At 34.9% G+C, this 12,501-nt stretch overlaps 1 protein-coding gene across 1 annotated transcript; it reads left to right on the top strand.

The window, feature by feature from the left end:
• Positions 1–6,114: 6,114 nt before the first annotated feature.
• LOC104212315 (glutamate--glyoxylate aminotransferase 2-like) lies at positions 6,115–11,234 on the top strand. The gene is made up of 14 exons (XM_009761535.2): positions 6,115–6,195; positions 6,330–6,476; positions 7,133–7,198; positions 7,282–7,399; positions 7,863–7,944; positions 8,038–8,125; positions 8,227–8,385; positions 8,821–8,994; positions 9,090–9,221; positions 9,443–9,508; positions 9,701–9,765; positions 10,130–10,221; positions 10,313–10,469; positions 10,962–11,234. The coding sequence occupies exons 2-14, from the start codon at positions 6,360–6,362 to the stop codon at positions 11,065–11,067; spliced, it is 1,422 nt and encodes a 473-aa protein (XP_009759837.1). The 5' UTR covers positions 6,115–6,195; positions 6,330–6,359; the 3' UTR covers positions 11,068–11,234.
• The last annotated feature ends 1,267 nt before the right edge of the window (positions 11,235–12,501 follow it).

A 12,501-nucleotide genomic window follows, 5' to 3' on the forward strand; every position in this document is an offset into this window, starting at 1 on the left:
GGGGATTTTAATGACATCACTCATGCAAATGATAAATTTGGAGGCCAACAAATTAATATTTCAAGGTCCAACAAGTTTATAGATTGCATAAATTATTGTAACTTTACTAATTTAGGCTATAAAAGTAACTGTTATACTTGGACAAACAGTCGTCATAATATTCTCGAACGTATTGATCGCTTCTTAGCAAATTATGACTGGTTTAGACTTTACCCCAATGCACTTGTCAAACATTTACCACAGACACATTTTGACCATTGTTCACTATTAATAGAACTTCAACACTGCCTTCACCCTCGTCAAAAAAAATTTCTCTTTGAAACTATCTGGGCTACACATCCTACCTTCCCTTCCCTAGTCCAAGAAGCCTGGAATAATAATTTCCTATTACTCCCAGCAATTGAAAATTTTACTGATATTGTACAAGAATGGAATAAATCTACTTTTGGAAACATCTTTATACGTAAGCAAAAAATATTGGCTTGTTTAGAGGGTATTCAGTCTTCCCCTAATTATCCTACTAGTGCATTTTTCAAAATTTGGAAAGTCAATTAAAATATGACTTTAATGCCATCACAAAAATTGAAGAGGAATTTTGGAAATTAAAGACCCGTATTAACTAGTTAAATGACGGAGATGCAAATACGAATTTTTTTCACCTATCAGCTTTAAATCGTCGTAGACATAATCGTATAACTACTTTACAAGATCAAGGGGCAATTGGATAACTGATCCTCAAGTTATTAAACTAAATATTATCAATTATTAGCAGTCTCTCTTTAAAACAAAAAACTTTGCTCAAACAGACATCATCTAATCCAACTTTCCAATGTTCTTACTCTGCATGAACAAAATTCCTTAACCAAACCCCTCCAAGATCATGAAATCCTTAATGCATTACATTCTTTTAAACCATTAAAGGCTTCAGGTCCAAATGGCCTACACCCTTTCTTTTATTAAAAATATTGGCATATCATCGGTAATTCAGTAAAATTCTTTTTCCATAAGGTTTTCCAAGACCACAAGATAGATCCTAACATTAATAATACTCGAATTGCCTGATCCCTAAAAATAAACATGCATCTTCTATTTCCCAATATCGACCTATCAGTCTATGTAATACTATTTATAAGCTTATTACAAAAATTATTGTCAATAGGCTTAAACCAATGCTGGAACATCTTATTAATCCTACTCATCTAGCTTCCAGAAAAATTGACGAGCTGCTGATAATGCACTTATAGTTCAAGAAATATCACAAGATTCCAAAAGATGAGAGGTAACAATTCTAATATGCTTATAAAATTTGATCTTGAAAAAGCTTTCGATAAATTGGAATGGTCTTTCATTTATTACACTCTTGTTACCCTTCAATTTCCTCCAGCATTTACTCAATTAATTATGCCATGTATCACTACTACATCTACAGCCATAATTAATAATGGCAACTCATCTGAATATTTCCTTCTTACCAGAGGCCTCAGACAAGGAGACCCATTATCTCCATATCTATTTATCCTTTGTCTTGAATTCTCTCGCGCACAATCCACACAGCAGTTGATTATCGCTCTTGGCAACCCATCACCCTTGCTAAAAGGGGACCTCAATTATCCCATTTATTTTTTGCTGATGACATTATTGTCACAACAAAAATCACTCCTGCCACGTGTGATTCAATTGTTGATATTCTTGCTAACATTACCACTCACTCAGGCCAAACTATAAATTTCCAAAAATCCAATATTTTCTTCTCAAAAAACTGTCCAGTCCCAACTAGACAAATAATTCTCCAACTATTTCATATGAAGGAAAGGAAAACCTTTGGAGAGTATTTAGGATATCCAATCTTTACAAAAACCACCTTCAAAAAGAGATTTCCAATTTTTACTTGATAATTTCAAAAATAAACTAGCGGGTTCGAAAATAAAATTTTTATCAAAAGAAGGTAGAACAACACTCATTCGCTCTACTCTCAACTAACTACCAAATCATCTCATGCAATATAACACAATACCTACATCTATACTTTCACATCTTACTCACTATCAATGAAATTTTCTTTGGGGCACAACTTCGCAAAGAAAAAATTACATCTTATTAAGTGGAATACAGTAACCCAACCACTACATCAAAGCGTATTAGGAATTCAAAATCTCTCCATTAAAAATAAAGCATTACACGCAAGTCTTGCATGGCGACTTTTTAAAAATTCTATCAACTTTGGGCACAAGTACTGTTGCATATATATCTACGTCCAAAATATCTTATAAAAAGAATTGTCTCATCCACCTGGAGAAACATAATCCGGGGTTGGTTGTATTGTCGCTTAGGGTATCAATGGAACCTTACCAATGGCAATTATGTGCATTTTTTGTTTGATCCTAGGATCAAACCAAATTTCACACTCCGCAAATGTATAGCTGGACTATTACCTAGATATGAGGAGAAAAAACTAGTTTCAAGTTACTACTCTAATCAGGCTTGGCATTTGGAAAAACTGCCTTTTATATTACCACACCAATTTGAGCAAAGCATCAAGGACATATACATGCCTTTATCAACAACAAACTATGATCAAATTTTTTGGGCTCTTACCTCAGATGGTGTATTCTCTATCAAATCTTGTTATACATCCCTCAATCCTAATATCAGTCAACTTTCTTGTTACAATTGGATTTGGAATTTGAACATTCCACCAAAAATGTCCTTCTTTCTTGGTTAATCTCACATAATAAACTTCCCACTGTTGCATACCTCTCCCATTTAGGTATTTTAGCATCATCTATATGTACATAGTGCCATTTGGTACCCGAAACAATACAACATATATTTTTTGCTTGCCCTAATGCAACCCAGTTATGGAAAAATCTTAAACTATCTCTCCCACTTTCGTGCACTACTACACTTCCAATGGATTCTACCACTTGGTTGTATGACATTATTCATATACATCTATCACCCACCCCCCATCACATCTCATCTACTACATTCATACCTTTTGCCCTATGGTATATCTGGCTTCTAAGGAATAAACACAGGTTGGAAAATAAACGACTTCCATCAAATATTCAATTACTAATTACTACGGCAGCAGAATATTATTACTTAACAAGTCACAAACAGAGAAAAGAGAAATGTCAATCCATACCTCTATATATTAAATGACATCCGCCAACTGCAAATTACTATAAACTTAATATAGATGACTCTACTTCATTTTCCCATAAACAATATGACATTGGTGGAGTCTTTCGAAACCACCAAGGCAGTTGGGTTATGGGCTTGCAGGATAATCAAAACCAGGTACTAGCATACAGACAAAACTATTTGCACTACTCATGGGATTGAAAATAGCGGTGCAAAAGAATTTTACATCAATTGTCATCGAAACAGATGCCCAACAACTCATCGGTATGTTTCAAGTAACTTCTATGCATTATACTAACATTATTAATGATTGTAGGTTGTCACTTCTACAGCTGGGTAGCCCATCCATCCAGCATATATATAGAGAGCAGAATTGTGTTGCTGACAGTTTAGCTAAATATGGATCCACGCATGCAAAGTCTACCTGCATACTTTTTGCACAACCACCACTTTTTTTGTTACACCTTATTTACAGTAAGACCAAAAGGCACCCAACCAAGGACGCTTGTACCTGTTTCAACACAGGTGCTCCCTACTATAACTAGTTTTTGTAATACTAATATAACATTTACTTATGACTTAGTACCTATTAGTGATCCCCGTGTGGGGGCACCTGTAGTTCCTATTATGCATTCTACTCTAGCTACTATGATGCCTATGTTGCATCACGTTTGATGTACTAGTACTCTTTAACTATCTATAATATATGTTCTTCCTTTTGACCAAAAAAGAAGAAGAAGTGAATATGAAATAATGAAATAAATGCTTACAAACTCTATATGCACACTAATATAGAAATTCTAAAAAAGGAAAAAGAAAATAATTTTTTTTAATCCAGTTTATTAATACACAAGACTGAAGTATTTGTTAGGTGTTTGCCATAATTTTCTTACCATATTTGGTTTTCCTATTTGTTGAAGGAAAGGGCAACATATTTACCTTAATTGGATTTTTCTTCTCATAGAAGGAAATTATAAATCTCCAATATTTGGCTAGTCCCGTTTCGTGCAGGAAAAGGTTTGGACTTCTATAAATTAAGGATCCTTCCTTCTAATTCAGTAGCATCTACAATGTAGCCATATGGGGTTTGAAAGTCGTATTTAGGGGGAGAACTTTACTGGACAAGTGTTAGTGTGTCACTTGTGTTTGCCTCTTCGTGAGGTTGTTCTCTCGATATTTTGTACTCTCTTTTATATATAGTGGATTGCTCATCTCCGCCGTGGATGTAGGTCAATTGACCGAACCACGTTAAATGTTTGTGTCTCTTTTGGTAAATTTCTCCTTTGTTGTGTGGTTTATCGTCGTTGAGGGTTTGCTTTGCTAGCTTCCGCATGACACCTGATTTTTCGATCATAACAATATGTATATTCTACTATTCATTATTATACATGGGTAATGTTGGGCTCAACCAACCCAAATATACTTTTAATATGGTATGATATTGTCCGCTTTGAGTCAAGATCGCACGATTTTTTGCTAAAGACCTCACACCATTAAGAGATTTCTGATCAATTTTCGAAATTCACTATGTGTCCCCTGCATCGCCAAAGTATTTTGGCATCCAAAGCCCGCAATTAGCTTCTTCTTGTGTGTGCATCTCAAATTCGTAAAGGTATGCAAAGCACCATCATTCAACCATCACCGTACTCGTATCTCCGAACCTAGGTTTTGAGATCGGTTGTTGGGTTCAACCAGACCAAATATACTCTTAATATAATGCAATGTTGTTTGCTTTATACTAAGGGTGTGTTTGGTACGAAGGAAAACATTTTCCGAAAAATATTTTCCAATTTTCTCATGTTTGGTTGGCTTAAATGTTTTGGAAAATATTTTCCTTATGAACTCATTTTCCTCTAATTGGAGGAAAATGTTTTCCTTGTCAAGAGAAGAGAAAACATTTTCCAAAACTCCTTCTCAACCTTTCCCGCCCTCACCAACCCACCCCACCCCCTCTCTTCAATAAATTTCAGTTTTTCCGTTACCACCCACCCTACTACCCCCTCCACCCCACCCTACCCCATCCCTCACCCTACTCCCGCAAGAAAAATTATTTTTTTACCTAAATTTTTATTTTTTAATTTCAAATTTCTGTTTTTCTGTTTTTCTGCACCACTCACCACACACCCCAACCCCCCACCAACCCCTCCCCCCTAAAAAAGCACAAAAAAAACGTTTTTTTTGTAATTTAAATTTCTGGGTTTTTTTTCGTTTTACTGCCACACCCCACCCCCTCCCTCCCCACGAAAAAAATATTTTTTAAATATATTTTCAGTTTTAATTTTTTTATATTTATCGGTTTAAAGGTTCAAAATTTTATAAGTTCCAAAATTATGAGTTCGGAGGTTTATGTGTTTGGAAGTTTATGAGTTTAGAAATTATAAAGTTTACGGGTTCGAAATTCCGCGGTTTCGAAAGTTTAGCAGTTCGAAAGTTTATGAAATTTGTGGGTTCGGAAGGTGTTTATGTCTTCATGTTTATTATATCTAAATTATTTATGAATACTCTTGAGAAGTCATTTTTCTTAATTTGAGTATCAAACACCAAAAAATGAATAAAATTACTACTTGTTTTCCAAGAAAATATTTTCTTGAAAAATATTTTTCCGTTATACCAAACACACCCTAAGTCCATATAATTTTTCCTAAAAGATCACACACTATTAAAAATTTTCTATATAAAATTTCTATAATTATATGTACTCATAATTTTTTCTAACTACCCATTAAAATTTTGTTCGCACACCCAAAGCTAACACAGAGAGCACATTTGAACAACAGAAAATCCTAAGCATAAACAACATAAAATTATTTTAAATAAGATAGAGAGCACATTTGAACGGGCACACATCTCAAGCCAAGAGAGGAAATGAGCTGGCAGAGTGTCACTTGTGAGCCCATTACTTCATCTGATGCAATCACATACTGCATGCCTGCCACGTGGAATAAATATGACAAAACTATAGTTGTTGTCTTTCTTCTTTTCTTATCGACGAACTCATATTGTTCTTCTGATTTTGAATTCCTTTGTTCAAGAGCTAGAGTTGTTGAGGTAATTTTTTTTTTGAGAAGTGTTATTGATGACCATTGCATTGTTGGTTTAATGATGTTTTTATAATCTTCTTATTATAATCACTGGCTGTTTTTCTTCAGTTTACTGCTCATAATTGATTCCCATAAATCTAGGTTAATTAGGTGCTGCTATAATTGTTTAAAATGTCGTCTAAGCCGTTGGACTATGAGAATCTGAATGAAAATGTGAAGAAGTGTCAGTATGCCGTCAGAGGTGAGCTCTACCTTCGAGCTTCTCAACTTCAGAAGGAAGGAAAGAAGGTAAGGATTTTTAGTTTTACTCATGTCATGTTATTTATATTCAGACATTTTATAGCTTTTAATCTACTCATTCAATCTCTTATAATTTGATGTTCCAGTAGGATTCTGACTTTTTAGTCTTAATTGGTTCTATTCATCCTCGTTAATTATGCTTTTGTACTTGAGAAGTCTTGTGTGTGTGTGCGTGTGGCACTAGAATTCTTGTCTACATTGGAAATCCTGATTTAGGCAATAGTTGGCATCAAATACAGTTGGTGAATTTTCGGAATTTAGTGGCCCATGCCCAGCTCTACTAAATCTCATAGGGTATCTGTAAGATCATAGAGTTGATCATGTGTAAAATTTGGATCTAGTATGCTGATACAGTACAAGCTCTTTTATGAATACACTATGCTGATATATATGAAGTCATCAGTGAACAATTTGGTCATTTACATTTTACAGTATGAAGTGGTCTATTCTAGAATTCTCTAACCAAGAGAGTTGTATAATTGATAAAAATTGTGTTTCGTCGGAGTAGTATAGATGAAACCATCAGGAGACATGTTGCTAGGCAAGTATTCACCTATTCGGCAGCTCAAAGAATCAAACATGTTACAATTAGTTAATTGAGAGAGAGCTTGTGTAACTATCTGATGAATCCTCTTACTGTGTAGATTATATTCACAAATGTAGGCAACCCTCATGCCCTTGGACAGAAGCCGCTGACATTTCCACGCCAGGTTTATTGTAGTTGCTGAATGTCAGTTCTATGAGATGATGCTTATGGTTTTTACATGTAAAGCCTTGGGACTGTCTATTTCAGGTTATTGCTCTGTGCCAAGCTCCATTTTTACTGGACGATCCTAATGTTGGACTCTTATTCCCTGCTGATGCAATTGCAAGGGCTAAACATTATCTTTCATTGAATTCTGGAGGACTAGGTATCATTTCTCACTTAATATATTAATGTGGGAAATGAGGAATTTCATGCGGTTCGGTTACAGTCATGGTTCCATCTTACGGTTCCTTCTCTAATTGTTATGCCTGTCTATTTCCTGTCTTCAGTCCCTTCAGTTCTTTCTTCCATAGAAAATTTTCTGCTTTTGTTCAGGATGACTATCCCCCTTTCTTGTGCTTGAATAAACATCGAATTATGTTATCAGCATTTGCCCCTTTTGCGCATTTAATTTATGGTTCTTTCTTATGTTCGTAAAATCCTAATCCATTAGCTTGTTGATAGAAAAGCGCTGCATTTATCATCCCTGCCTCTTGAGCTCTATCCATTAGCAACTACATGTTTGCATTGTTGTTACGAATCTCCCAGCGGGCTTTTGACCCAATTTTCTGACAGTTGTATGATCTTTTGTTTTGAGAAATGATATCTTTATACTGCTGTTCAATTAGGCGCTTATAGTGACTCCCGTGGCATTCCCGGTGTAAGGAAAGAAATTGCAGATTTCATTGAGAGACGTGATGGATATCCAAGGTTATTATATTGCTTTTTCATTTTAACTGGTTCTCTTTTCTATGACCTCGATTTTAGTTATCGAGCTTATGCTTCTGGTTATTCCTTTGACAGTGATCCAGAACTCATATTTCTCACAGACGGTGCCAGCAAAGGAATAATGCAGATCTTACATACCATCATTCGGGGGCCCAACGATGGGGTAACTAATATAAACGAAAAGAAAAAAAATATATTTCCAGGTTCTAGGTTCCCTTCTAGGTGCAGCATCATATTCCTTACGGGTACAATATTTGTTGTTAGGTATTGGTCCCGGTTCCACAATATCCACTATACTCCGCTACAATATCATTGTATGGGGGTTCTCTTGTTCCATACTATCTTGAAGAGGCTGCAGACTGGGGTCTTGATATCAATGACCTTCGGCAATCTATTGGACAAGCCCAACAGAACGGAATAACTGTGAGTATGCCTTAATTTTGCTTTCCGGATATTTGCAGCACACATCGTCCCCTGTATGATTCTGTGGACTTCCGAGGGATAGTTCAGTAAGACGCAATTTGAGTGACTTTTAGGCTGTGCCCGAGTCCATACCTTGTAGAAAGGGGACCTTTACAGCATATTCGGGACTTAAACACAAACAAATATTTTCCGGGACTGGCAAAACTTGAAAAAGTTTTTTTATGGGGCTTTACTTTCACATTGATACATTGTATGAAAGCAATGGAGAGCGCGGGAATACTTTTTCACTGCATATTGTATGAAAGCAATGGAGAGCGCAGGATACATTGTATGAAAGCAATTGTATGAGTGGTTTACTGCATCTTGTGCTCTTCATTGTACTCAGGCATTTCTTAACTATGACCTGCAAACACTTATGTCTTCAATTTTTCCTAGGTACGCGCAATGGTGATTATAAACCCTGGAAATCCTACTGGACAATGTCTTAGTGAAGCAAATGTTAAACAAATATTACAATTCTGTTACCAAGAAAATTTGGTATTACTTGGAGACGAAGTCTATCAGCAAAATATTTACCAAGATGAGCATCCTTTCATAAGTGCAAGAAAGGTACATATATTTTTATGTACACTTGAAGTATTTATTTACCCAACAATATTATTGGATCTTGAATAACATTTCAGGTTGTTCACCAAAATTCGTAGGTTTTAATGGATATGGATCCACCCATAAGCAAGGAGCTTCAGCTCGTTTCATTTCATACGGTCTCTAAAGGTTATTGGGGTGAATGTGGACAGCGTGGTGGATACTTTGAGATGACCAACATTCCTCCCAAGGTTTTTTTTTTTTGCCACCATTCCGTAATTCAAAGATGAACCTGGTGTGATTTTTAGTGGATGACACAATTTAAATGTGAATATAATGACATTCTTTTTAGCTAGACATTATTTTGAGCTATTCTGAAATGCTCTCCGTCATAAAACGTTTGAGGGTCATGTTATATTCCAAGAATCTTTGTACTCATGAGATGTGGCCTTTCTCTCATTTGATGTGGCAGTCTGTCGAAGAGATATACAAGGTTGCTTCGATATCGCTCAGTCCAAATGTACCTGCACAGATATTTGTGAGTAGTTTTTATTCATTTCCTCCAAGATTTGTACTTCTGGCAAGGAAATATTATTGTGATTTAAATTTAGCAGTGAGCTTTTCTCGGACATCAAGTATTTACCTTATTTTATGTTATCTAAAGGTTACATCCAGTTTCCCGTAAACCCTCTTCTGACAAGAAATGCTTTGTGTATTTTCTTTCCAACAGTTGGGATTAATGGCAAACCCCCCTAAGCCTGGAGATATCTCGTATGATCAATTTGTCAGAGAAAGGTATTACTTCCGACTTCTGTGCTACATGAAATTCTTGAACTTCGACAGTTAAATTGTTGGAATTAGAGATAGAAGTACCCAAAGGCGTGAAACTTATGGGTTCGGGATTCTAAATTTTTAAGTTACTCGGTTCCAAATTAATAATTTATAAATGTTCAATGAATTTCTTAAGACGAATACATGGTTTGGATTAAAGCTACCGGGTTCGGCCTCCCTCCGCCCTTGGAAGTACCCTTCTTTTCATTGGGTTTTCTATAATATGGTTTAGAGCTATTTGGATAAAAATTGGATTTTCATTGGTGTTTTGTGTTTGCAACCAAAAAGACTCTCTTGAATGACAAATACTAGTTGATACTTGTTGCAGCAAAGGCATCCTTGAGTCACTAAGGAGGAGGGCACATATAATGACCGGTGGTTTCAATAGCTGCAGAAATGTTCTTTGTAACTTCACAGAAGGCAAGTCATATCTAGCAGCTTGAGTCTTTGTATTATGTTAAAGTTAGACGATCGACAACCCATTTACATTTGCAATAAAATATTTAAACAGGTGCTATGTATTCCTTCCCACAAATACAATTACCTCGTGGGGCGATAGACGCTGCAAAGAAGCTCGGGAAAGCTCCTGATGTTTTCTATTGTCTCAAGCTGTTGGAAGCAACAGGCATCTCTACTGTCCCGGGTTCAGGGTTTGGTCAAAAGGAAGGGTGAGTTTATTTTTTTTATCAAAATTGAAGCTGTGTTAAATTCTTCCCACCACCCTCCCAACAATAAGTTTGGTAGGGCTAGGATCAATATGCTCAAAGTCAAAAGAGTTTTAAGTTCAACAAGGTAATTAGGCCGCACCACTTAAAAGGGTAAAATACAACAACAACAACAAGCACCCGTATAATCCCACCACTGGAGTCCGGGGAGGGTAGTGTATACGCAGAACTTACCCTTACCCTGAGTTAGAGAGGCGGTTTCTGATAGACCTGGCATCCTTCCTTTCAAAAACTCCTTACCTTGCTCTTGGAGTGACTCGAACTCACCTTCCTCTTGGTTGGAAGTGGATGACTCTCACCACTAGAGCAACCCACTCTTGTCTAAAAAGGTAAAATACTATGGTAAAAATTAATTGGTAACAAGTTAAAATAAATCCTTAATTAGACTAGCTCCTTGTGGAATTAATTGTAATTTGAGGGTGCTTCTGTATGTAGGGTGTTCCACCTAAGAACAACTATCTTGCCGGCTGAAGAAGACATGCCTTCAATAATGGCTAGTTTCAAAAAGTTCAATGATGATTTCATGAAGCAATATGAATAGCACAGAGGCCATTCGTTTAAGTAAAAGCTGTTCTGAGTCTTTTATGAATTCTTTCTCAAAAAGTTACTGTAACAAGTTAAACCTAGTTTAAGTGTTTGACAGCTTCTGGCCAGAATTACTTGCTTTTTGCAATAAAACTGCATTTGGATGACGCTTCTTTCAAAAAAGACTACCTTTTTCCCTTCTGACCTTAATTTTTGAGATTAAGAGCCTGTTTGGCCTTAGAGACCAAAAGCATCATTTTTTTTTAACCAAAAAAAAAAAGAAGAAGCACATTTTTGAAAATTTGAGGTGTTGGCCAAGACAATAAGTATTTTGAGCAGCAGCATAAGCCCTTTTTTTGCTTAAGAAGCTATGAATTCTAGTTTAAGAAACTAATTTTTCAAGAAAGAATATCCTTATCATAGATTTATATCTTATTAGATTAAGCCTTTTTTTTTCCTTTTTCTGTTTCTAGCATCCTTTTCTTCTCTATTTATTAATTGTCTTGCTTGAAAGTATTTTCTGAAATTTATTTTAAAAAGTTAAATTTATTTTTTTCATTAGATATAATATTTTAGTATTAATATCAGATAAATCAAAAACAAAATAAAAAATATAAAAAAAGTGTATTCAGAAAGTTACATGTATATTACACACACACATACACACACACACACACACACTCTTATATCTTTATTTTGGTACTGATAAAAAATTTAATACATATTTTTACTTTATATTTTATATTTTAATCAATTAAAAATAAAAAATTAATTAAATACTTTATTGTAAATATTTAAATTCATTATCCTTTTTAGAATAATTGTAAGCTGAATTACGTTTACTATCCTTTTTTGTAATTTATCATTTAAAAGTGTTGTTTTTCAAATTACTTTTTCAAAAAAAAAAAAAACTTTGCGGATAACACTTTTAAAAAAGTTGCAAGAATTTTTGAGGTTAAAGAACTGATTTTGAGTTGTTTTCTTCCCAAATATTTGCAAGAATTTTTGCAAAAACATTGTAACAAACACCGTTATTGCAACAAAAAAAGAAGAAGTAAGGAATAAGTTTTTGCAAAAGCTGATGCTAAACATACGCCTTTCATTGGAGAAGAAATGACATCATTTACTGCAAGGTTCTTTCGTTTACACGGCCTTCTACGGGTGTATGGTTCAAATTTATTACAGGAATTAAGTTACATTTTAACAACAACAAAAGTGGTTTGATAATCTTTTCTATATCTAGATTGTACCAATAAATTCACACCAACTAAATGAAACGATCCGAGATAAACAAAATAACGGAATATGAAAATAACAATAACTAAAGCAAAATTAATGACAAGTTTGATTAAGATCATCAAAGTAGCCTGAATAATGAAGTGTAGAAGAAAATCTAGAACCCTAAGTTAACGTCTCAAGCAACAATCGAAATACTAGATATAAACAAAGA

Source organism: Nicotiana sylvestris, chromosome 11, assembly GCF_000393655.2.
Source record: "Nicotiana sylvestris chromosome 11, ASM39365v2, whole genome shotgun sequence".
NCBI lineage: Eukaryota > Viridiplantae > Streptophyta > Magnoliopsida > Solanales > Solanaceae > Nicotiana > Nicotiana sylvestris.